The 25933-nt window shown below is 43.7% G+C and overlaps 2 protein-coding genes across 2 annotated transcripts in view; both read left to right on the top strand.

Annotated features, from left to right (window-relative positions):
* The window catches only part of LOC116825935 (uncharacterized), a 299602-nt gene that overhangs the window by 29067 nt on the left and 244602 nt on the right, over window positions 1-25933 (top strand). The window lies entirely within an intron of this gene.
* LOC116837182 (uncharacterized) overlaps window positions 1-25933 on the top strand; it is a 233574-nt gene that overhangs the window by 23512 nt on the left and 184129 nt on the right. The window contains 1 exon segment of the mRNA XM_075072051.1: window positions 5029-5906. Coding sequence (XP_074928152.1) covers window positions 5029-5906 — 878 coding nt within the window.

Below are 25933 nucleotides of genomic sequence, written 5' to 3'. Positions count from 1 at the left end.
TTGAAATACAAGAGCCTTAAGGTAGGTTTCTAAGTCTGTGTTCAGGCACCTGAATAAAAGGCATTCAGAAATGAATTCCAATGTTTCTGGCTAAGTATTTTGGAATCTCAGACAACTTATTGAGAGAAATGAATGTGGATTTTGGGCAGTGCTTAATTTGTAATGTAAGAGGTGCTCGGGCTCAAGCAATTTTTTTACATTCATAACTGATGCAGCAAGGCCAGAGGTGCAGGGACTATGAACTGCTAAGGCTCGATTTTGAAAATCTTTGCAGAACCATTTGGGGAAATGTGGGAACATGGCAGAGTCTAGAATGTGTCTGCAGAGAAAGAACCTGGGGGGAATTGCGGTGTGAAATGGGCTAATTCTCCTTCTCACCCTGACAGGCTGCAGACTAACATCCAAGTTTAGATTGTCCCATTCCCCCAGAGGGAAGGGAAGGGAAATGTCTACAGTAGAACCAGTGACCTTTGAGGAAGTGGCTGTGTATTTCACGGAGGAAGAGTGGGCTCTGCTGGACCTGAGTCAGAGAGCATTTTACTGGGGCGTCATGCAGGAGAATTATGAGACTGTGACCTCGCTGGGTAAGGATTCCTGTCCCCTTGGGTATTAGAAACTGTGTGTGTGTTGCGGGAGGTGGGGATTGTCTCTGGAGCATCTTGGTAAGTTTCTGTGCATGGTTCTTCACTGGTCCCCCAGATTTCACATGATAGTCCCAGATCTCCTGTGTGAGAGACTGGCCCCTCAATACCCCAGGAAAGAAGATGCAGGGACATAACAATGCTAACTTTCCCATAACTAAGGTTTTCAAGTGGGACAAACTCATTGCCTCCTCCTGTTCCCAGGGCTAACATTCTTTAGAGCCTCTGAGATAGACAAATGTTTCATGACTCAGCTCTGCCCAGGTCCCCAGTAGCTAGTTTTCAGATGCCCTTCATCTTGTCTGTGGTCTGTCTCAGCCAGCTTTGTTAGTGGGAGGCCCCACATGCTCTCAATTCTCTTCCACCAGCTAGAAAGGGCATGGGGCAGTGTCATGGGGCTGAGCAAGGGTTTATTTATTGTGCAGACGAATTTGGTGGGGTATATTGCTGCAATGACTGGGGATGGGGAGAAGAGAGAGGAAGGCTAGTCTTTGTGTCTCACACTGCACTCAGACTCAGGACTCTGTGGGTGCAGAACAGGTCTCATGGGTGATGGGAAGGGCTGAATGACCAGTGACCAGCCATTGGATGTGCCCTAATGCTCTTCCATCGTGACCCCCATGACAGGAAGCTTTTTGCTGTCTGTTCCAGACTGTGGGCAGGTGTCTAGTGATTTTCTTTCCAGGCTCTGGGTGGCAGTTCCTCTGTTTATTTCTCGGCAACTCGTATTTGGGCAGCACCTAAAGGCCCAAAGATCAGTGATCACTGCCCCCTTGAGCTAGGCACTGCACAGACCCACAGTGAGAGAGTCCCCACCCAAAGAGCTCACAGCCTAAATCATATGGTTAGAAGGGACCAGAAGGGTCTTACCCGCTGCCAAGATGCAGGATTTGTTGTGTCTAAACCATCCAAGACAGATGGCTATCCAGCCTCCTTTTGAAAACCTCCGATGAAGGTACTTCTCCCAAGGCATCTGTTCCATTGTCCGACTGTTCTTATAGTTAGGAATTTTTTCCTGAGATTTAGTCTAAATCTGCTATGCTATAGTTTGAGCCCACTGCCTCTTGTCCTTCCCTCTGTGACAAGAGAGAACAACTTTTCTCCATCTTTTTTATGGCAGCCTTTCAAGTATTTGAAGATCACTGTCACGTCCCTGCGTCATCTCCTTTTTTCCAAACTAAGCATACCAAGTTCCTTCAGCCTTTGCTCATATGGCTTGCATTACATCCCTTTGATCACGTACGTCTGGATCCTTTCCAGGCTCTCCATATCCTTTCTATACATTGATGACCTAAATTGAACACAGTACTCCAGCTGAGACCTAACCAGTGTTGAATAGAGCTGAACTGTCATCTCCTGTGACTTGCACTATGCCTCTGTTAATGCAACCTAAAATTGCTTTGCTTTTTTTGCAACAGCATCACATTGCTGACTTGTGCTGATGTCGTGATCCACTACAATTCCCAGATCCTTCTCAGCCATGCTGCTGCCAAACCAGTTATCCCTCATTCTGTATTTGTGTATTTGGTTTCTGTTCCCTAAGTTTAGCACCTTACATTTGTCTTTGTTGAATTTCATTTTGTTGTCTATAGTCCAGTTCTCCAATTTGTCAAGATCCATCAGAATTTTAGCTCTGTCCTCCAAAGTGTTGGCAACTCTCCCCCTCCCCCCGCTTTGTGTCATCTGCACATTTGATCAGTATGCTCTCTATACCTACAGCCGGGCCATTAATAAAGATGTTAAACAACACTGGGCCCGGAACAGATCCCTGTTGAACCCCACTTGAGACCTCCCTCCAATCCGATATCATTCCATTAATAGTTACTCTTTGTTTGTGGTTGTGTAACCAATTATGTATCCACTTAATGGTAGTGCCACCAAGCTCATTTTTCTTCAGATTACTTATCAGAATGTCATCTGGGATTGTCAGAAGCCTTGCTGAAGTCCAGGTATATTATGTCCACTGCATTCTCCCATCCACCAAACTAATTACCTTGTCACAGAAGGAAATCAAGCTAATTTGAAATGATTTCTTCTTGGTAAATCCATGCTGGCTGCTAGTGATCACCACTTCATCCTCCTGGTATTTGCAAATTGAATGTTTTATGCATTGCTCTAGTAACTTCCCAGGTATTGAAGTCAGGGTGACAGGTCAATAGTTCCCTGACTCCTCCTTTTTCCCCTTTTCAGGCTATATCTACACTTCCACAGTAAGTCAACCTGCACTACGCAACACAACTCCAGCTACGTGAATAATATAGCTGGAGATGATGTACCTTAGGTTGAGTTATTGCAGGGTCTACACCGCGTGGGGTCAACCGGAGAAAATCTCCTGTCAACTTTTCTTACTCTTCTCATCAGGGTTAGAGTACAGGGGTCGACAGGAGAGCGATCTGCAGTTGATTTGGCAGGTTTTTACTAGACCCACTAAATCGACCGCCAGTGGATCGATCTCGGAGTGTCAATCCCTGCGGTAGTATAGACCTGCCATTAAAGATGGGCACTACGTTAGCCCTGCTCCAGTCATCTGGGACCTCTCCTGTCATCCATGAGTTTGCAGATGTTATTGCCAGTGACTGAGATTTCTTCAGCTAATTCCTTCAGCAGCCTGTGGTGAATAACATTCAGCCCTACTGATTTGAATTCATTCTAATTGGCAGAAGATCTCTGACATGTTCTTTACTTATCCTGATCTGTAGCCCTTCCCCTTTATTATCTATGGTAACTTCGGTAATCATCCATGTTATTTTTTGTGAGAAGACTGAAGCAAAGTAGGCATTGAGCACCTCTGCCTTCCTATCATCTTCTGTTACCAGCTCCCCTTCTCCACTGAGCAGTGGACCCACACTGTCCTTGATCTTTCTTTTCTGCCTGACGTATTTATAGAAACCCTTCTTGGTTGTCTCTAACATTTCTTGCCAGCTATAACTCATTCTTTCCCTTGGCTTTCCTGAATTTGTCCCTACATGCTTGTGCTATTTTCGTGCATGCTTCCTTGGAGACATGCCCTCCTTCCATTTCCTGGATGTATTCCTTTTGGTTCCCTAAGGCTGTGTCTACATTTAAAACGCTACAGCAGCACAGCTGCAGGTGTACTGCTGTAGTGCTTCAGTGTACACACGTACTACAGCAATGGGAGGGGAACTCCCATTGCTATAGGTAATCTACCTTCCTGAGAGGCGGTTGCTGGATCGACAGAATTCTTCCATCAACTTAGTGTTGTCTGCACAGAGACTTAGGTTAGCTTAACTAAGTCGTTCAGGAGTGTGGATTTTTTTTTACCAGCCCTTAATGTTTTCCTGCTCTGGTTTGTGGTGTGGAGGCATATATGTGTGTGAGGAGGGATGGAGGGGTTATAATTGACAGCGATGGAGACTTGGTTGTACCCCAGATACCTAAAGAGTGTAGCAACTATGCTCAACTCCTCATGGGAATAAGTTAGGGCCATTCCCTAGGCAGAGTGGTTGAACCCTTGCTCCAGAATAGTGCCTCATTGGATCTTTATGATGTATAGCGCAGTCTCTGTAGGGTTGGGGGAGGGAGAGGAAGGAGCCTTTCTGGGTTTTTCTACTTAGATCATGGATCTCAAAATAGTAACAGTTCTGACCCTAATGAACAAGATCAACACTTGTTTCCTTGCCCCCCAAGCAGGATTTCCAATTTCCAAATCTGACATGATCTCCCGGCTGGAATGTGAGGAGAAGCCATGGGTCCCTGATCTCCAGGGTTACGAGGAAAAAGAGATCCTGAGAAACATTCACACAGGTGAGGTGACAACTAAAAATTGACTCAGAAACCAATTCTTTTATTCTTGGGCAGTTTCACCAGTTCTGTGTAACCCTATAGCTGCTGCCCTCATCAATATTCAGATGGGACAAGGAGGTAGAATTGGTCACCAGCTCTTTCCTGTCTGAGGAAGGGTTTGTGAGGTGATTCAGATCTTATTTCATTGGTCCCCAGTAGTCGTTGGGGTATATTCCCCCTGTGCCATACCTCTTTCTGTTGTTCTCTGTCTCTGCGGCAAACGGAGTGATTCCTGTCTGGATTCTGTCTCTGTCCCAGCAGGTAGTGGGATGGTGAGTGGGAACAACGAAGAAAATCTCCAGCAGGAGGGTCCTGATCAAGTGGAACCATACACGATGGTATCGGGAAGAGTCGAAGGGCATGTTTCCCAGAGTCCTGAGCAGGGAGAAACCCGTGAGAGGCAGCGGAGGCCAGAGAGGCAGCAGAGAAACCAGCCAGGGGGTAGATGGGGTAAATCCATCCAGAGGAGCAGAAGGGTAGAGGAAATCAGAGATATTGTTCAACCGAGGATCGCTGCTGGAGAGGGACCCTTCACCTGTGGTGAGTGTGGGAAGAGCTTCCGTTGGAGATCCGTTCTTATTATTCACCAGAAAATCCATATGGGAGAAAACCCCTATAAGTGCCTGGACTGTGAGAAAAGCTTCAGCAAGAGCTCAGACCTCAATCTTCATCAGAGAATCCACTTGGGGCAGAAATCCTACATATGCACTGACTGTGGGAAAAGCTTCCCTCAGTACCACCTCCTTACTTCCCATCAGAGAACCCACACAGGAGAGAGACCCTACAAATGCCCCGAGTGCGGGAAGAGCTTCAGTCAGAGCTCACACCTTGTCATTCACCAGAGAACCCACACTGGGGAGAGACCCTACAAATGCCTGACCTGCGAGAGATGCTTTGGTGATAGATCGCAATTTAAGACCCACCAGAGGATCCACACAGGAGAGAAGCCCTACAAATGCCCACAGTGTGAGAAAAGCTTCAGTCGGAACTCGTACCTAGTTATACACCAGAGAACCCACACGGGAGAGCGACCCTACAAATGCCCTGACTGCGGGAAAAGCTTCAGTGACAAGTCACATTTTAATACACACCAGCGAATCCACACAGGAGAGATGCCCTACAAATGTCCCGAGTGTGGGAAAAGCTTCAGGAGACGCTCATACCTGGTTACACACCACAGAACCCACACAGGAGAGAGACCTTATATATGCCTGACCTGTGCAAAAACCTTCAGTGATCGATCTCATTTTAGAAAACACCAGAGAACCCACACGGGAGAGAGGCCCTACAAATGCCCTGAGTGTGGGAAAGGCTTCTGTCTGCGTTCAGACCTTATTATACACCAGAGAACCCACACAGGAGAGCGGCCCTATAAGTGCAGTGAGTGTGGGAAAACCTTCACTCGGAGCACCTACCTTTTTTCACATCAGAGAATCCACACAGGGGAGAAACCACAGAAGTGTTCTAGCTAGGGATGGACAAAGTGAATGACATCTCTGTTGGTTCCCGCAGTCTCAGTAAGTCAGGTCAGGCTGAAGTGGCTGTGTAATGTGAATATGTAATGGTTATCAAAGCATAGAATGGAACCACCCTTCTGGGACAGAGTTGTGCAGAGCAGGAGGCTGAGATAAGATTTCCACGTTGTGATGAGATTTGATTATTACATCTCAGAAAGCTCTGAATGTCCTGTGATCAGCTCCTACATCTAAATCAATTACTTGCAATTGGCCAGTTCCCCATGTAGTGTGGGAGCATTCTTGGATTCCTTGTTGACACTAAGCTTTCACATAGCTGCCCCTGTGAGTAATGCTTTCTCTCATCTCTAGTTGACTAGGAGGCCCTGTCCCATCCTGGCGGACAATAAGCTGGCCTCAGTTGTTATTCACACCTTTGTCATCTGTTGGCTGGACTGCAACAGTGTTATAAACCTGGGAATGAAAGCTTCAGCACTTAGGAAATTCCAGCTAGTACAGAACACTGCAGCACTTCTCTCGACAAAGGCTGTGCATGGACAACTCAGGTCTGCCCTCAGTCTCTACTCTGGCTTTCCTAGAATATTGAATCAAGTTCAGGTCTCGATTCTTATCTTCAAGTTGCTTCCTGGCCTGCTAGGGGCAAACCGGTGCCTCAGATGCTGTAGGCATGGGGCTGTGTTTTCATAGGATTTGCATGAGGAGCCAAGTAGCTCAGTGACAATCTGTTCATGTGACAATGGGGCACCCCATGAAAAACATGCTTCACACTGGCATTTGTAACTGACATTTTATTTACAACCCCCATCGCCCCCCTCACTTTTATTTTATTTTATTTTTGCATCAGCAGTTTTGTTCCCAAAGCACCCTCTAAGTTAGGTATTTTACAAACAGTTCTTTTATTTATTTATTTTTTCACAACAGGGTTTTGTAATTTGCTGAAGGAAGAAGAGGTTCAAGATTCTGCATTAAGCATTTATCTGAGGGTCTGATTATTTTATCTAACACTTTATCTGGGTCTCTAGCATCTGTCACATTGTTCACCCACTCCACTGCTTGAGCACAATATTCCTCGATTAAACAGGCACAAATATCTTATGGCAGCTTGTACAATCAAAAGCATAACAGTTTGATCAGTTGTGGGTTAGCACAGCCTCCATGCCAGATTTCTTCCTCAGAGTTAGATAGTATGTGTCTATAGAATCAGCATCCCCTTTTCTTTTGGTATCCTATGGATGTAGGGGTTCTGGGGTGTGCTGCCACACCCCTTGGCTTGAAGTGTTTTCCATTATATACAGCGTTTACAGTTTGGTTCAATGGCTCTCAACACCCTCACTACAAAAACTGTTCCTGCACTCCTGCCTACGGAGCATCTGGTTTTGGGCCAGGACAAAAGCACGCCAGGCCCAGACTGTTTGTTCCTTCATGGCTTTCGGCGAACACATTCTCCTAGGTCTCTAAAGAACCATCATTCAGCTGCTGAGAGGTTTAAAATAAGAAATGCAGATAAGGGCATCATATTAGTTTTTATACTGTGCTTGAAAATATTTCCTTTGTGTGTCAAGAGACCTCTTCAAATCAGGTGTTTTGTTTTTTTTTTAAATTGCCTTGGGATAGTCTCATTCCATTGACCTTTCAGCTGGAAGCTGAACAGGTGAGTCCACTGAGCTAGCATGGTCAGGTCCTATTACCAGCCCTCTCCAACCCCCCCACCCCCCGTTTGAATTGGGATATCCTGGTTGGGATCTGGAGTGTTAAACCAAAGTTGGGTCAGCAGTCTGGCCTCATGCTTCCTCTCTGCACTGTCTTGATAACCTTCATCAGCTGCTCTCCCCATTGCCCTGCTTCCATGACATGCTTCCAGAGTGGCACGTACCGGTTGTGCCAAGGGTGTATTGGTTCTGTCCGTTCCCACTGTTTCCTCTGTCTGGTGTCTCTTCATGAGCTGTTTGAGTGCCAGTGCTGGCGAGACTTAATTCAAGGGACTGTGAGGAGCCTCCATCTTTAACTCACAGACCTTTTTGAATGGTGTGTCCTCTTTTATATCATGGTTGCACAGTACTTTCTAAGCCAGTAGTTTTAGGGACAGTGCTTTAAAAGGCCTGGTCTCCTCCCAGCAACTTCTGATCAGTGCATAGTGGGATGGAGACCGTGGTAAAAAGGGAAGGAGTGAGGGTGAAGACGTTTGAACACTTTGTTTTGTATTTTATACTTGTTGAAAGGTTACAGTTCATTAAAAACAAAAGGCATACACACCCGTTCCACTGAAAAGAGCCCTATGTTCTTGTATGGGGGTGGGGGCGAGGGTTTCTGGGAAGTGGTGTACCCTGAACCAGCTGGCTCCCGTTGGCTTCAAATCTCCTCTTCAATTACACCCTCTTCTACTTCAACTATGCCTTTAATTCCCCCTTAGTTTCTCTGCATTACAGCTGGACTCGCCATAGCACAGTTTTCTGTAATTTCTCACTTCTACCATCTACTGTCTTGTATTATTTGACATTGTAAAATATCTAGGGGCTTGTATACTCTACCACTTCTGTCAGTGTAACTTATGTCACTCAGATATGTGAATAAGCCCACCCCTCTGAGCGACCTAAGTTACACCAACCTAAGTGCCAGTGTCTGCTACCTCTTGTGGAGGTGGTTTTATTATGCCAATGGAAGAACTCTCACCCATCGACTTAAGAGCATCTTTACCGGATGCACTACAGCAGCACAGCTATATCAGTGCAGCTATGCCACTCCAGCACTTCTAGTGTAAACTAGCCTGAGGTGACACATTATGTAAAAGTAAAATGTAAAGTGTTATATAAGAACAGGGAAAACTTTACTCTTTAGGACTTCTTCAATATAATGATAAAAAAATAATCGTTGCTCTGCACAAATACCGCCACAGAGTATCACCAAGTATGTAATCCTCCCAATGATTTTGTTACGGTTATTTTATTTATTTATTGTTACTATTTCTGATAGGCCAGGACAAAGTGATTAGAAAGATTGGCAAAACAATAGGGGGAATAAAGCTTTATGAAGCTGGGGAGAGCTTCTGTGTCACAAATGCCTGTGCTAAAGCCTGACAATTAACGAAGCATGCATACAGTAGTTCCACTAAAAAGTATGTCAAATTTCCCCTAAAATCCAAGCCAGCTCTCTTATCCCTATACCCTGTTTTTTCATGTTAATCTTTTAAAAGTTAGAATTGTTTGTATTTTAAAACTTTATTTGATGTGATTAAAAATTGTGTGGTTAGCAGAAGGTGGTAGTTGTAGATAAAAGAAAAGTCAGGTAAAGAAGAGGTGGGGTATGGGGTGGGCATGTTTCTTTAGATGACAGTGCCAGGCTGTCCCTGTCTTTTAAAATTTCATGTTTTGATTGTAAAATCCCCCTGTAAATGTGGGTGGGTGGTTTTTTTAATAAAGTATCCCAGAATTTAAAACTTTCTTCACAATTCACAAAATGATGAGCATATTAAAAGCCCTACGTCCTGTATTTGTAAAGAAATTTAGAGAAGTTTTTCTCTGATGGGTGTTTCTTCATAGTGGGCAATTCATTTAGGCAAATTTGAAAAAAAAGATAATGCTTTTTTTTTTTTTCCAAGTTGGGATAATCTCTCTTAAACATTGTATTGACATTTTCATTTAATCAGACACTTCCTCTTTCATAAGACAAAATCATAATGTTGTACGAGAGGGGACTGGGGTGGTGCTAGAAGTTACAGTATTAAAGGCTCTATACAATGTAAAGTTTTATATCTGCACAGGGCAATTAATTCTGTGGGGCCGCTTCAGTGTGATGAAAAATAAAATGGGGTGGGTGAGTGGGTAGAGTAATTGTTTTGCAGATAGCTCTATAAAATATTGGTACAAATGTAAAGACGCTGATATATTTTCATTATATCACAGGGCTTTTTTTTATTAGTCCAAAGGGTCTAGCGTTGGCATTTTGCAGCAGTGTCACGGCACAATTCTCTCAGTGTCTTTGCTCCTCATCTTACTTTTAGATATTTAGTCACTGCTATCTTGTGAGGCTGCAATGTGTGTCTCATGGCACTAACAAAAGTTGTTGTTGCTTTGGAGGCACTTCTCTAAAATATCGCTAGACATATAGAGACCAGATTTTGATTATGATACAGTGTTCTTCATCTGAATCAGTTTTGACCAGTCTTGCAGTTTTGCCCCTGTATGTATACCCATTCCTCCCGATGCCTTTGGAAGTACTTATGTATTTAGTATTTCTGCCCTTCTGTGGAAAAGTGACTGGAAACATAACAGTGGGAATGTAATGCCTAATGAGGCTGGGGAGAGCTTATGTATGATGTGCTTTAACATGGGTAAATGCATGACAACTAACAAAGAATGGATACAAAGTTTTCACTGAATAAAAATTTCAAACAGTCATGAAAATGTCTCCTAAAATCTTGGGCAACTCTTATCCTCATGCCCTGTTTTTTCATGTTACCTTCAAAAGTCTGGGTAAGTGTGTGAATGTGGATGTTTGCGTCTGTTTCGTTTATATATATATATATATATATTTATTTATTTATTTATTTATTTATTTATTTATTTATTTATTTTGCTAAATGTGCCAAGTAAGTTGTTAATGCAAAATATGTACTGCTAAAGCATTTAAAATACATTGAATCTTAAGGACATTTTATTTGTAGCTACTGCCTCTCAAAGACTTAAAATCGAGGGTTTTCCTAATGCTCCATTGTTGTTTTTATTGTATTTATGAAATCCAATATGCTAAATGTGGCATATCTATAAAATAGTATGCTCTTTGGCTTGAATATATGCTTAATTGTTTTGGGAAGGAGGAGATGATAGCAGAGAAATTCCTGAGACTTCATTTTGAATAAGCAAGAGTCACTCCACTATTGGAAGCTGCAGGTCACATGATATTTGTGGACTATGTGCAACCAAAAGTAGAGGAGAGGTCAGCAGATCATAACTCTGATGTAAATGATGGTACTGAGCATTTCTGGAATATTAGGAATGTTGGTATTGAGCATGTGCGGTGAAGATCACAAAAAAACACCAGGCCATTCAAACAAACATGGATGTAGTATACTGGGGGAAAAAGGCATCTAGAATGTTTCGACAGGACAGTATAAAAGTCTATGTCAGTGGGTAGCAGATAGTACAGATAGAGCTGAGGAGAGAAGAGTGGAGAAGGAGTTCTGAAGAAGGCAGCTGAAGCAAGCAGGGACACCAGAAGGAGTCCTGTGTCAGCAGGCAGAGTAAACCTGCCAATTATAATTATAGTACAGCATAGTATAGTGTTAGTGAGTACCTGCATATGTCTGCGTTAAAGGTGTAAGAGTGTGTGTTCATAGAGAAAGAAATGTATGAGATTTAAGCCGTTTAAAAACTGCTGTTAGCAACCTAGGACAGACTGGCCATCTGTAACAAGGTGCAACCACTTAGAATCATTTCAAACAGTAAAGTCATATGGTTTGAGGTGCTCTTTTACTTGTTATACACAATTTGTGTTTGTAACATCAATAAGGGAATTGTTAGTTTGTTATTGTATTAGGGATTCTTATTTGCACCAATAAAAAGGTGCATTGTTTTGGAAAAGAATACTGCTTGTCAATCATTTATCGGAAGGCTGTATCTGTGTCCTCCAGGTATTTCCTAGCTCCCCTGCAGACCCATACCTTAGGAAAACAGATTAGTTAATATTGAATGTTTTTTAGGGAACTCCTTGATGAACTCAAGGTAGGGACAATAGGTGAGCTTATTCTGGGAGTACCCTAAATCTGTTTTCAAGGTAACAGAGAAATGGGGGTGAGGGGGGTTGCTGGTGGTACAGATGTGTGTGTGGAGGAAGGATATACGTTGTTAAATCCTGCTGGAACTGAGGGGTGTGTGTGATATTGCTATTCCCTGCTACCTAAACTTGCTTCAAAATTTACAAGTGATGTCCCTGTGAACTATTTTTACAATTTTTGTTTGTGCTTGTGTATTCTGAGCAATACATTTGGGCGAGACTTTATTAAAATTAAGAGTTTCTAATACAGCTTAAGCTAAAAGGTGCTAATTTCCAGTAATATAAAAGATTGCCAAGAAATGTGTTACTTTGAATAAATAGAATAAAGGGAAATTGGAATAAAGTTTGGGCATGTAAGTCCGGTGGGGGGGGGGGTCTTACCAGTTTTTAAAGACTTGTGTAGAAAGAGGAAAATTTAATCCAGGATTAAACAAAAAAATATTAAATGTACATAGATATGGTAAAAAGTTTGATAAAGAAATCTGCAAACATCCTGTATTTGGTATTTTAGCTTTAATTTATATTATGTGATACTGAATAATGTGAAATGTGATGCAGTTTAGTATTCTATGACGTAGAAGTCTGCAAAAGTCTTGGGGTTAGAGAAGCACCTTCTTATTGGCTCAGTGGCAAGCTCCCAGAGCAGGCTTTTTTGTCATTTGGCTGGAGAAGTTCTGTGGGTGTGATGGTCTGTCAGAGGGCCCAGTACTGAGTATAATTTTGTTACCCTTCTATATCAGTGAGAGAGAGACTTGCGGTTGGCTCAGTGCCAGCTCCCTGACACCCTACAGTCTGTGGTGTGCCCACATCTTGAATTCTAGTAATCCCATCTCAAAAAAGATATATTAGAATTGGAAGGGGTACAAAGAGGGGCAACAAAAATGCTTAAGAGTATAGAACAGCTTCCATATGAGGAGAGGTTAAGACTGGGACTGTTCAGCTTGGAAAAGAGATAATAGGGAATACGATAGAGGTCTACAAAATTGTGACTGGTGTGGAGAAAGTGAATAAGGAAGTGTTATTTACTCCTCATAACACAAGAACTAGGGATCACCCAATGAAATTAATAGGCAGCAGGTTTAAAACAAGCAAAAGGAAATACTTCACACAACACACAATCAACTCGTCGAACTCATTTCCAAGGGATATTATAAAGACCAGAAGTAAACAGCGTTCAAAAAGAACTAAATAAATTGATGGAGATTAGATCCAGCAATGGCTATTAGCTAAGATGGTCAGGGATGAAACCCAATGCTCTGGGTGTCCTTAGCCTCTGTTCACTAGAAGCTGGGACTGGACAACAGGGGATGGATCACTTGATGATTGCCTGTAATGGGCATGTGACACTAGGTGTGTGAATTTTTCACAAGCTTGAATCAGGGCAGGGGCGGGGGACAGACCTGTCTGCTTGCCAGCATTTAAATGGGAAGATGATATTGGGTTATGATGAACCCAGCACAGTAGAGAGCACATAGGTAAACAATCTGATCTAAGTGTGAAGCAGTGCAATGTGGGATAGCAGGGGGAGAACTGTCAGAAGAAGAGTAGTTATTCTGAATTAGGGATATGTCCACATGAATCTCAGACTGAATTAACTAGTTCTTCCAAAATGGATTAATTAATGTGGAGTAAAATGTTAGAGAAATTGAGGAGGGGAGAATTTTGTGTGTGGACACAAGGCAGTTTACACCAAGGTCCCCCCACCCCCCCAAGTTAATCTGAAAAAAAAATCCCCATATAGACCAGCTCTAAGTAAGTAAAGGAAAGGGAATAAAAAATTCTGAGTACGGAGTGGGGTAGGAAGCATCTGTTAATTCCTTCAAATTTAAAATGCTTTAACAGTTTTTCCATGACCCCATATAAAAGACTTACAAGGGTGGGAGGAGGGGGGCAAGTCACTCATATTGCCTATATACCAATGCTAGGAGCCTGGGTAACAAACTAAGAGGAATTAGAATTACTCATTTATGAGTATAACTTTGATCTAGTTGGTGTTATTGAAACCTGGTGACATAATTTGCACTACTAGAATATTACAATCAATTATTATAACCTCTCTGGGAAGGAGCAAGTGGGCAAAAAGTGTGGGGGGTGGGTACGACGTGGCATCCTATGTCAAAAATAACATTACTTGTTCCAAGTCACTGATAACTCAAAAGAAAATGATGTTGAATGTTTATGGATCAGTGTCCGAGCAGATCAAGCACAAGATGGGGTACTAGTTGGTGTCTGCTACAGACCACCACATAGTGGAGAACAGGCTCAATGGCTTCTCACACATGTCTAAGTCCTGTGGCCTAAAGTCTATAAAAGAAGAGAAGTAACTGAGTGAGCTCTCTGCTGGAGATCAAGGGCAGTGGGCTGAGCGAGGCAGTGCTTCATTTGCGTATTAACTGCAGCTAGTTTGGGGACATTGGGGTATAATTTGACTAAGTTTTCTGCTTGGGGTCCATATATTTGAGAGTACCCTTTTGAGACCACAACTGGGCAAAGCCTGGACAATGACTTAGTGTGAGGTCATCCTGATGGAAACTTATGTTTGTCACTGGCAATAGCTCTTTGGGTGATAGAGACTCTGCTGCGAGCCTAAGGCTACTGGTCTCTTTGCACTTTGAAAGCTGAGCTAAGAGGTGTAATTGCTTCATATGGGTAAAAGTCACCAGAGATTCCAGTTGTCTAGACACTGGTAAGCAGAGGTAGGAGCCCAGGAACAGTTCTGGACACCTGGGCAGCTGCCAATGCACGGCAGCCATTGGATTCACCCACAGGCCCCAGCCTGCGGCAAAGAGCAGTTGTGTGAATGACACAGGGGGCAGGAATTCACAGCAACCATTTGTGTCAGCCTAGTGACTCTGATGGGGCCTCCTCCCCCTCCACCCAATAAAGTTAAGAACATAAGAACGACCCTACTAGGTCAGACCAAAAGTCCCTGTAGCCCAGTATCCTGTCTTTTGACAGTGGACAATGCCAGGTACCCCAGAGGGAATGAACAGAACCTGTAATCAAGTGGTCCATTCCCTGTCTTCCATTCCCAGATTCTGGCAAACAGAGGTTAGAGACACCATCCCTGCCCATCCTGGCTAATAGCAATTGATGGACTATGTGTGATGTGTTGGGTCACAGAAACCCCCTTGGGACTACCACCTGATGTGCTGAGACTACCTCTGAGCCTGTTTTCCCTGGCAACTTGGGACTTCAGTACTCTGTCTTGTTGAGCCAAGACACACTAGCCTGCTGCAAACACAGACTCAGGTCTGAACCACATCCCCCACAAGCTGTGGACTTAACTGAAAACAGCTTAAATGCTCCTGTCTCTAGCACCCAGATAGCCAGTTCCCAATGGGCTCCAAACCCTAAATAAATCTGTTTTACTCTGTTTAAAGTTTATACTGGGTAAACTCATAGACTGTCCACCCTCTTTAATACTGATAGAGAGATATACACAGCTGTTTGCTCCCCCAGGAATTAATTACTTTCTCTGGGTCAATTAATAAGCAAAAAGTGATTTTATTAAGTATAAAAAATAGGATTTAAGTGGTTCCAAGTAATAACAGACAGAACAAAGAAAATTACCAAGCAAAATAAAACAAAAACACACGTCTAAGCCTAATACATTAAGAAACTGATTACAGATAAATCTCACCTCAGAGATGTTCCAATAAGCTTGTTTCACAGACTAGACTCATTTCTAGTCTGAGCCCAATCCTTTCCCCTGGTACAGTCCTTGTTTCAGCTCAGGTGGTAGAGGATTTCTCATGACTGCAGCCCCCTTTGTTCTGTTCCACCCCCTTTATAGCTTTGGCACAAGGTGGGAATCTTTTGTCCCCACCCCTCCTTCTAAATGGAAAAGCCTCAAGTTTAAGATGGATTCTAGTACCAGGTGACATGGTCACATGTCCTGTGAGACCCCAACCCTTCATTCTTCCTGGCCTGACTCACAGGAAGGCTTGCAAATGAACAGTTAATAGTCCTAGTTAATGGGAGCCATCAAGATTCTAAACCATCATTAATGGCCCACACTTTGCGTCACTACAATAGGATCTCAGTTATATTTCATATTTCTAGTTTCAGAAACAAGAATTATACATTCATATAAAAAGGATGAACACACTCGGCAGATTATGAGCTTTGTAATGATACCTTACAAGAGACTTTTTGCATGAACCATATTCCAGTTACATTATATTCACACTTATTAGCATATTTTCATAAAATCATATGGAGTACAACATCACACTGTCCTCCATGAATTTATCTAGTTCTTTTTTGAATTTCATTTGTTTAAATCTCTGTGCTTGAAAATAGGAACGGATTTGCCTGGCAAAGGCATCTGCTTGATTAGAGGTTCCTAGATTACTGGGTGGGGGCTTGAGACAAAATTGAAGAGAATCCCCTGAAATAAGGACCTGGCCCCTGCTGGTGTGTTGGAAAAAAGCCCTGTGTGATCATGAAAATTTCAGTTTAAGTGACATAGTCTGTAGGTCTCATGCTGCCAGTACTAAACCACAGTGTTTAATTTGTAATGAAAGAGGTGCTGGGCTCAGGCAATATTTTTATATTCATAAATGATGCAGCAAGCCCAGAGGTGCTGGAGCTATGAACTGCCACCAGGGGTGTCAAGGCTCAGCCCTGGCAAACCCTGGCAAAAATTAAACACTGCTAAAACATCCCTGGGAATTTCTAAATGTAATTGATGGCAATGTCCTTACCAAAATAGTGTTGTAACCAACATAGAGGATTTTTTTTTTATCAGACCTTGTCTTAACTGATAAAGAGAAACTGATCATAGAACTAAAAGTTAATGGAAGCTTAGGCACCAGTGATCATGGCTTGATCACATTTATAATGCGGAAGCAGAATAATATCCAGACCAGTGAGATCTATACTTGGTACTTTACTAGGGCCAATTTTACAAAGCTTAAAACAATTATGAGCTAAATCAGCTGGGAGAAAGAATGTAATCAGAAAAATGTGAATGATATTTGCACATCATTTAAAAACATCTTACTAGGTGTCAAAAAAGATACAATCCTGCAATCAAGGCAGAAGGACACACAGGTTAAAAAAACAACTTGGTTTAACAGGGAAGTGAAGGCAGCTTCAAAAAATTATAGCTAGATAGATAAAGAAGAAATGGAGGAAAGAGGAAGTTGATAGTCATACATATAAAGCAGAAGTTAGGAATTTTAAAAAAGGGAAAAAAAGAAGCCAAGGGACACAAGGAGAAATCTAGAGTCATTAGAGTCAAGAAGGAGTTTTTTAAAAAATATATTAGAAACAAAAAATCATGAGAAAGGTATTGGTGCATTACTAGATGGAAATGGTAGAATTATCAATAATAATGCAGAAAAAGCAGATATGTTCAATAAATATTTCTGTTCTGTATCTGAGGGAGAAAAAATCATCGTATGGTGGTGACAACACATTTTTCATTCCATTAGTATCCCTGGAGGATGTTAAACAGAAGCTACTAAAGTGATACATTTTAAAATCAGCAGGTCCAGGCAACTTGCACCCAAGAGTTTTAGATGAGATGGCTGAGAAGCTTGTTGGACTTTTAATGTTGATTTTCAATAAGTCTTGGAGCACTGGGGAAGTTCCAGAAGACTGACAGCCAGCCAAGGTTGCACCAATTTTTAAAAGGGGGTAAACAGGATGGCCTGGGTAATTATAGATCTGTCATCCTAACTATGATCCTGGGCAAGAAAATGAAGCAGCTGATAAGAGACTCAATTAATAAAGAACTAAAGGAGGGTAGTGTAATTAATGCAAATCAACGTGAGTTTATGGTAAATAAATCCTGTCAAACTAATGTGATATCTTTTTGTGATGAGATTAAAAGTTTGGTTGGTCAACATAAGAGCAGCCATACTGGGTCAAACCAAAGGTCCATCTGGCCCAGTATCCTGTCTTCTGACAGTGGCCAATGCCAGATGCCCCAGAGGGAATGAACAGATGAAGTGATCCATCCCTGTCACCCATTCCTAGCTTTTGGCAAACAGTAATAGGTAATAGTGTTGACCAATATACTTAGAAATCCAAAATGGTATTAAATCATTCTTTGGGAGAAGTAGCACCCAATCATTGTTTGCAAATGAAGGCCTCTATCTAGAAATAATTTAAACAAGCCTTTAATTTGATGTAGTACCAGTATTCCTATTCATACCAATGCTGTGTGTTTCTAGGTCAGGGTAAGCAACCTATGGCACGCGTGCCAAAGGCAGCACGCAAGCTGATTTTCAGTGGTACTCGCACTGCCCGGGTCCTGGCCACTGGTCCCAGGGGCTCTGCATTTTAGTTTAATTTTAAATGAAGCTTCTTAAACATTTTAAAAACCTTATTTATTTTACATATAACAATAGTTTAGTTATATATTATAGACTTTTAGAAGGAGACCTTCTAAAAACGTTAAAATGTATTACCGGCACACAAAACCTTAAATCAGAGTTAATACATGAAGACTTAGCACACCACTTCTGAAAGGTTGCCAACTCTTGTTCTAGGTAATCAAATACATGTATCCTGTGCCGCCAACTCTCCTGATTTTATCATGGCAATGGCAATGTTTGGAATTTATCTGAAGGCAGAAGCTGCTGGAATCAAGGGATTCACTGATAATTGCAGCTTTCATTAAAAGGACTCTAGCCTTCCTGGTTAAGGAAAAAAGCTGGACAATATGAAGCTAATATATACTATAGACGCAAAAATGTAAACAAATAGAACCCAAATGTATTTCTTTTTAAAAATATCATATTTTTAATGCATGAATGATTATTTTTGAATTCTTGGGGTTGTCTAATACTGTAAATAAATTTTAGTAAAAATACTGTAGAATGTTGCCTTTCAGATGGATTTCACAGACGAAAGTACTCCTAATGAAAATTTGGGAAGTCATTTCTGTGCACAAGTGATGACATGTCAAAGCACTGAGGCACTGGATAGATGGACAAAACAGCAATTGAGGAAAGCAGTGTTCATTGGGGCATCAAATTAAACTGCAGACGTTTTGACAGCAGCCCCTGAGATCTATACGTCTTAATAACATCTGATCATAAAGAATACATTTGTGCAATAGGATAAAAATACTAAAAATGTAGAAATAAAAACTGCAAGTTACAAAATCATAAGAAAACTCAGGAAGTGATAGACTAGAAAAATAAGATGGTTTGCTTAAGCTATTAACATCAATTCATATGGTAAGCTATTAATAAAGTATAAGATGGGTTGCTTAAGACCCTACGGTCACTTAATATTTCCCAAGATGATTTGCTTTTTAAAACGTAAAGGAAGTAGCACAATGCCATCTATCTGGATAATGTTAACCAAAATAATTTTGGACTGCTAGGAACAAAACATTTTCAAAAAACAGCCATTAAAAGGAATAAAACTACAAGAAAGGGAGTCCAATTTGGCACTAAGATAAATCTGTGAGCAGCTATGAGGTTACATGCCTCTGCCTGTTACAGCTAATAAAATTGATAAGAAATTCTTTGAACATCTAAAACACAAATGGAAATTATGAATTGTTCTGGATTGTGTGTGCCTGTGTGACACAGCACCTTTAATACCACCTAGGGAGGGGTTCTGAGCGCATTTCCCCTCCTTCACCACATCTTCACCATTTCCCCTTCCTTCACCACATCTTCTGCACCCCATCGCTTTTCTTCTTCTCCTGCCCCTGCTCGCATTCTGGCATCCCTTCCGCATCTGCCCCCAGGCTGTAACACACTTTAACTGCGGGAGTCTGGTGGTAGCTAGGGCAGCGGCTTCAGCAGCTGTTACTGCTCCGCAGATCCGGGCTGAACTTCCCGCGTCAGATGCTGCCGTCTCTATTCTGACCCAGGAGCCCGGGCTGAGCTGCTGCTGCTTCCCAGCGGGGTGTGTGCGGGGAGAGCCCTTCCCTAGCGCCCCTCTGTGCCCAGCCGGGGGGACTCTCTCCGGGGGCAGCTCCGGGGCTCTGCAGACACCAACTCCTGAGCCAGAGCCTGCAGGTGAGGGGAGAGACCCGGGGGAAGGGCTGGGGCCAGGCAGGAAAGTGACTCTGCACCAGCGGCCCCTCCTCGCCCCAGCTCTGCTCCCAGGGGGGTGGGGGTCTGCGAGTCCCAGGCCTGGTCTACACTACGCGTTTAAATCCATTTAAAGAGAGTTAAATCGATTTAATGCTGTACCCGTCCACACTACAACGCCCTTTATATCGATATAAAGGGCTCTTTAAATCGATTTCTGTACTCCTCCCTGACGAGAGGAGTAGCGCTAAAATCGATATTGCTACTTCGGAATAGTGTTAGTGTAGAGAAGGTAATAAGAAAGTAGATTAGGCTTCGGGAGGTACCACAGTGAAAACATGAAATTAGAGCAGCAATAGAGGTAGAGGCACTAGGCTAGAGTAAACATGAGGAAAGCCCAATATTTGAGAATCAATTTCCTAGTTGATGGCAGAAGATGGAAGTCTGAATAGACAACAGGTAAGAGACGAAAGAGAAAGCATCAGAAAGAGTAACAATGCAAGATTATTACATGAGAATACGAAAGAGCACAAACACTGAGACGCGACAAGAGATTACTCAGGCTCTGATGTATGTGGGGAGAGGATTAATGCTAGAGAATAACATAGCGAAAAAGAAGAATGAAAATTTGAAAGACTTTACAAGTCTAAATGCAGGGAAAAAAGGCCAACAAAAAAAGCAGTGGCCTCACATGCAGTGAGGAGTAAAAATAAAGAGAGTACAAGAAGGACTAAAACAGAAACAGAGAGACAAACGGAAGAAGGGTAGGGCCGAAAATGACCGCTATCTATGACGCGACTGACAATAGCATTTATAGGAGGGACGCACAAACAGTAACAACCAAAACTGGCCAGTAGGATCAGGGTAGAGAGAGTAATAGGAATATAACTGTGGCATAGAGGATGATTGGCGGAGTTAGGGGATAGAATGAGGAGGAAGAGGAAGGCGGAAGAGCAGCTAAGAGAGGCCCAGACTAAAGGAAAACAAGTTAGCCAAACGAACAGGAGTTGATTTATAGATGAGACCACACCAGAATGAAAAAAAAAAAGAAAAGTCCAGCCCCAAGCCACAAGACCAGACAGATGAAAAGTGAAGCGACCTCTGGTGAGTGTAAACATTATAGATAATATCAACAATGAGATTTAAACAAGCGTATATTATAATGATTGAATTGAATCAAACGCTTGAGGATGCATCAGCCGATACAAGTTACAGGAAAAGATGATAAACAAAAAGATGTCTGGGGAGGGAAAGAAATCATACAAATAAATTTCTGAAATCGTCCTTGGAGGTACTAGACTTCCAGCTTTGAGAGAATTTTCGTGGCAGGGTAGCCCTATATTGGTCCAGAATGTAATGAACTTTCCACGCCATGCAATGGGGCAGGTTAATTCGGTACCTAATCATCGCTTCAAAGAGTAACGAGCCGAGTTGCCAGTGACTTGCGTGGGAATACATCAGAACATCGTTCTGTGGGCGTCCTGCGTGGTATTCTCAGGAGAGTTATATCATTCATTTTGTAAACCGGTTGAAATTCAGGACTTTAATTAGGGGCTAGACAAATTGGCGATTTTTTCTACTGGAGCCGCTTAAATCCTATCCTTTGTCGTAGCAAAAGCGGGGGGAGAGAGGAGGAATGAATAGGTGAAGTTTTCAGCAGTTGCAGAGCAGGATCTTCCCAAGGTACCCGATCATCCAGTGTTCTTAATGATAGACACAAGTAGCGGGGTGGGGGGGAAGGGGGAAAGAGAGGGGGTTTGGGGTTTGCTGAGTTCACTGCTTAAGGAACAAGGCTCATAGTCCTGTGTATAATAAGCTGGAGAAGTAACAACAGAAGCTTACCATGTGCGATGGAACTTAATCTGGATGCTGGACTGCGTCGTGAGATCTGACACAGGCACGGCATCTTCATATAACGATGCAAATGCTGACTTTGCTAGTGAATCAATGTCGCGTATGTAAGGTGGATATGTTATTCACTGTGCACGTTAGAAGTGTTTATGAACGTTCTATAAAATGTTCTATAAAATGTAATGTTTTGCATACTTTCTCCCGGTTGCCCTCCCCCATTGGCAGCTGCACAGTTGTCCGGCTCCCTCGCATACGAAGGTAGCTCAGATAAGTGGATAGGAGGAAAGAGAAAGAAAAACAAGTATTGACTTATGTTCTCTTAGAATCACGGAAGTCACGGCCAATGACAGAGCTCATAGAATGAGGTGAGAAGCGACATTGTAGAAAGTTATGGAATGTAGCCAGTGATGGGCACAGTGGAGGAATAGGAGAGACGCTGATGATGAGAGGTGAGGCAGGAGATCGCGAGTGGCGGGATGCTGGACGCTGGCAGCAGCTTTGCGGCTCAAACTGAATCTCTCTAATAGCATAGTAGGATCTTCAGGAGAGCAGACGGCTTACAGAGTGCGCTGCAAGCCGCAATGTTTAACTACCTCTCGAAAGCTCACTCCTACGTCCATTACTCCTCAGCTACGACGTGTAAGAATGGATGGGGGCAGGCTTTCTGCATCGTCCTGACGCATCCAGTTCGGCCCTGGATTCGTTATGCAAGGCTTGTCATTACATTTGAAATGAGTCTTATAGGACTTTTTCTTCCCGTCTCTATCTTCTTTCTCAAATGCAAGCAGGCAGGATATTGGGACTGAATATCTCGGCTCGTTCTTGTATTTACTTTATTAATAACATGAATACATCAGGGTGGAGGAGGTGGGTTGCTTACATGGTATGTACTTTATATAGATAAGATATTATCATGATTTTTTTTTAATACTCTATATCTGAATTGATTTTTTAATAAAGAAGTAATGATTTTTAACCGATACTATGGGATTTATTTTCTTAGGTTTAAGCGTAAGTAAGGGGAAGGGTGTTGCTTACGAGGGAATTTGAGTCAATCAAGGGGGGAGGGTTCATCCAAGGGGAACAACACGCAGTCACACGGTTACCTGGGGTGGTCGTTGCTGATATCTCTGTTTTCAAGGCTCTCTTGATATTGCGCGGCACCGCTCTACTGGTGTGTATGCTTCTATCCGTCTTCATTGTGAGGGTAGTCTGGCTTGCTCGTAGCTAATAGGCAAGAGGTTGATTTGCCTCAGATCCATAAATGTCATGCCTTACCTGCAGAGATGGTGGAGACACAGGGCCAGCAGCAATACAACGGGATTGGTTTGGCTGAGGTCTGAGCGAGATAATAATGTTCACCTAGCGCAAACAAAGGGCGCCCTTTTAAATACAGCAAATGCACATTCTAAATATAACAAGGAATACTGCACATTGCTCAGATCGTGTAGTTGAAACAGCTCCTGACACTGTTCACCGTGTGCCTTGTGTATGGCTTCATGAGCCATGAGCTCAAGGGTAAGAGCTGGGTCACCAGGATAATGAAGGCATTTCACCATCCCCACGTTTTTCCTGAATCTGGGAAGTAATTCCTCTGGGCTGAACGTTAAACGAGTAGTGTTCTGAAGATGCGAGCGTCATGACCCTCCTGGCTACTCCAAGTGGACGTTGTGACTAACGTCCTTAGTGATCGCCAGTGCTTGCAGCACGATTTGAAAAAGTACTTGCGGTTTAACGTATGGGTGCCCTGGCGCGCTCTGAGGCCAAGATAGAGCTAGGGTTTCCATTAGGCCCCCACAGTTAGGGACCCATTGCAGCAAATGCGCACTATGCATTGCATGTTTCAAGAGTCTACTTTCGTAGCAGCAGCTTATTGATTTGTCTTTGGGCTAATTGCACACAGCGCCCACAAGTAAGATTTTCCCACTCCAAACTGATTCCCGACTGACCGGTAGCTGTCTGGCGTTGCAAGCTTCCAGAGGGCTATTGCCACTCGCTTCTGCACTGTGAGGGCTGCTCTCATCTTAGTATTATGGCGGTTCAGGGCAGAGGAAAGCATGTCACAAAGTTCAAAGAAAGTGCTCTTACGCATGCGAAAGTTTTGCCGCCACTGGGAATCGTTCCACACCTGCAAAACTATGCGGTCCCACCAGTCTGTGCTTGTTTCCCGTGCCCAAAATCGGGGTTCCATGGGTAGAACCTGCCCCATTACCAGCAGTAGCTCCAAAATACAGGGGCCCGCGGTTAGGGAGAATTCAGTGTCCATGTCCTCATTGCTCTCGTCGCCGTGCTGCCGTAGCTACCTCCTCCTCTCCTCCTGCCTTTGCAGTTCATGGCTAAGCATAGAGAGCACGAGAGTGCACGAGGTGTTGATAACGTTCACGATAGCGTTACTGATCTCAGCAGGGTCCATGCTTGCTGTGCTATGGCGTTTGCTCAGTTCACCCAGGGAAAAAGGCGCGAAACGGTTGTCTGCTGCTTTTACAAAGGGAGGGGTGAGGCTGTACCCAGAACCACCCGCAACAATGATTTCTGCCCCATCAGGCACTGGGCTCTCAACTCAGAATTCCAAGGAGCGGGGGAGACTGAGGGAACTATGGGATAGCTACGGAACGGCTCCACAGTGCACCGCTCCAGAAATCGACGCTAGCCTTGGACCATGGACGCACACCATCGAATTAACATGCCTAGTGTGGACGTGCACACTCAACTTTATAATATCAGTTTTAAGAAACCGATTTTAGCTAATTCGATATTATCCCGTAGTGTAGACGTGGCCCCAGAGCTGCTGCCTCCCTGACCCTCCCCCCGGCTCTACCCCCCTCAGCGCCTGCAGGAGCCGAGCCAGCTCTGGGGAGCGAACGCCTCGGGCCAGGCCAGGGACCAAGTCTCCCAGCCGAGGGGAAGGCAGAGGGGGCGGGAGGGAGACAGGGGTAGACACTGGCAGGGGCATCAGGAGCAATCAGTGGGGAGGGAGGTTCCCAGCTCCCAGCCCTGCCCAGCTCCATTTACTGCAGTACCCGGGGCAGACTGACTTTCCTGGGAACGCAGTTTGTGCACCTGGAAAGTCACAGGAAGAACCCTGTGGGTCACAAAGCCTGAATTAGGTGCTCTGGCTGCCTGTACAGTGACTGGGCAGAGAGAGGTGTCTAACAATGGGATCCACAGAAGGCAGCTGGCTGGGTGGGGGGAGCTGCTGAAGGCAACCAGTGGGAGATGACCCATAATGACAGGTCTGTTCTAAGCCCACCCTGGGAGGCACCCGTCTCTGCTTGTGAACTCCAACCAGGACCCTTCTCCTCCAAGCAGGCAGTTTGGTGCCTGAAGTGTTTCTTGTGAGAATCAGTTCAGCACCTGCTGAACTCCCTACAGAGTGGCCAGGGGCAGGCAGAGGAGCAGGAACTCTCCTCACCCCAGTGGGTAGGGGACTCCCCTGGGATATGGGAAACCCCCACTTCAGTCTCCCCTCTTCCTGATGAAGCAAAGGGGTCTGACCAGGGATCTGTCACCTCTTAGGTGGGTGTCCCAACAGCCAGGCTATGGGATGGTCTGTTAGTGAATCTCTCCTACTGAAGTTGTTCCCCTTTGCACAAATAATTAAATATTAAGCCCACAAGCAAATAGGAGTCACACTCTGGTCTAGTGGTGTGGGCACCTACCAGTGAGATGGCAGAGATCAGGCAGGTGGGAGAAGTGGACCGAGGTCTCCTCCATGCTGAGTGAGAGCCTTAACTACTGGGGAGAAGGTTATACGGGAGTGCCTGCTCCTTTCATCTCCTCCCCTTCACTTAGCATGTGCTAGGCAGCTGATGAGCACACCTGCCAGACCTGGCCCCTGCTATGAGCCAAGTGAAAGAATTTCTATATTTTCCCAGTTTGTGGGTCATATGGTGGATTAGTCATGAGATGAGTGTCCAGACTCCTAGAGTGAGGTAGCCATTAGCATGCTCAGAGGCAGAACTTTAGGGATGAGGGAACTTCTACAGCAAAAGTTTAGGCACCAAGTATGTTTAGGTGCCTACCGGGTTAGGTGGCAGCCCATCAGGGCATTTGTGGATTGCAGCATCACCTAAAACCCTTGGTGGATCTGGGCCAAAGTTACTAGGTGGACCTCAGGTCTGATCCAGTCTGGCAATTCCTGTGTTCATCTCTAGGGTGACAGGTCTCTGTCCTCAGTGAATTTATTTTAGGAACTTTGAAGAAGAATCACTCAGTCTGTTTTTGAGAAGACACTGGATGGTGTGTGTGTGTTTTTTTGGGGGGATTAGAATTAAATTTTCAGCAGCTCTAGCACATTGTGTTTTGGCTAGAAACTGCATAGCAAAGAGATGGAATTCCTTGGTCAGACACATTCCTCTCTGTAGTCAGGTAAAACCTGTTTTGATGT

This window comes from Chelonoidis abingdonii, chromosome 13 (assembly GCF_003597395.2).
Source record: "Chelonoidis abingdonii isolate Lonesome George chromosome 13, CheloAbing_2.0, whole genome shotgun sequence".
Taxonomy (NCBI): domain Eukaryota; kingdom Metazoa; phylum Chordata; order Testudines; family Testudinidae; genus Chelonoidis; species Chelonoidis abingdonii.
Note: the sequence above shows the minus strand (reverse complement) of the source record. Positions and strands in the feature narration are given on the sequence as shown.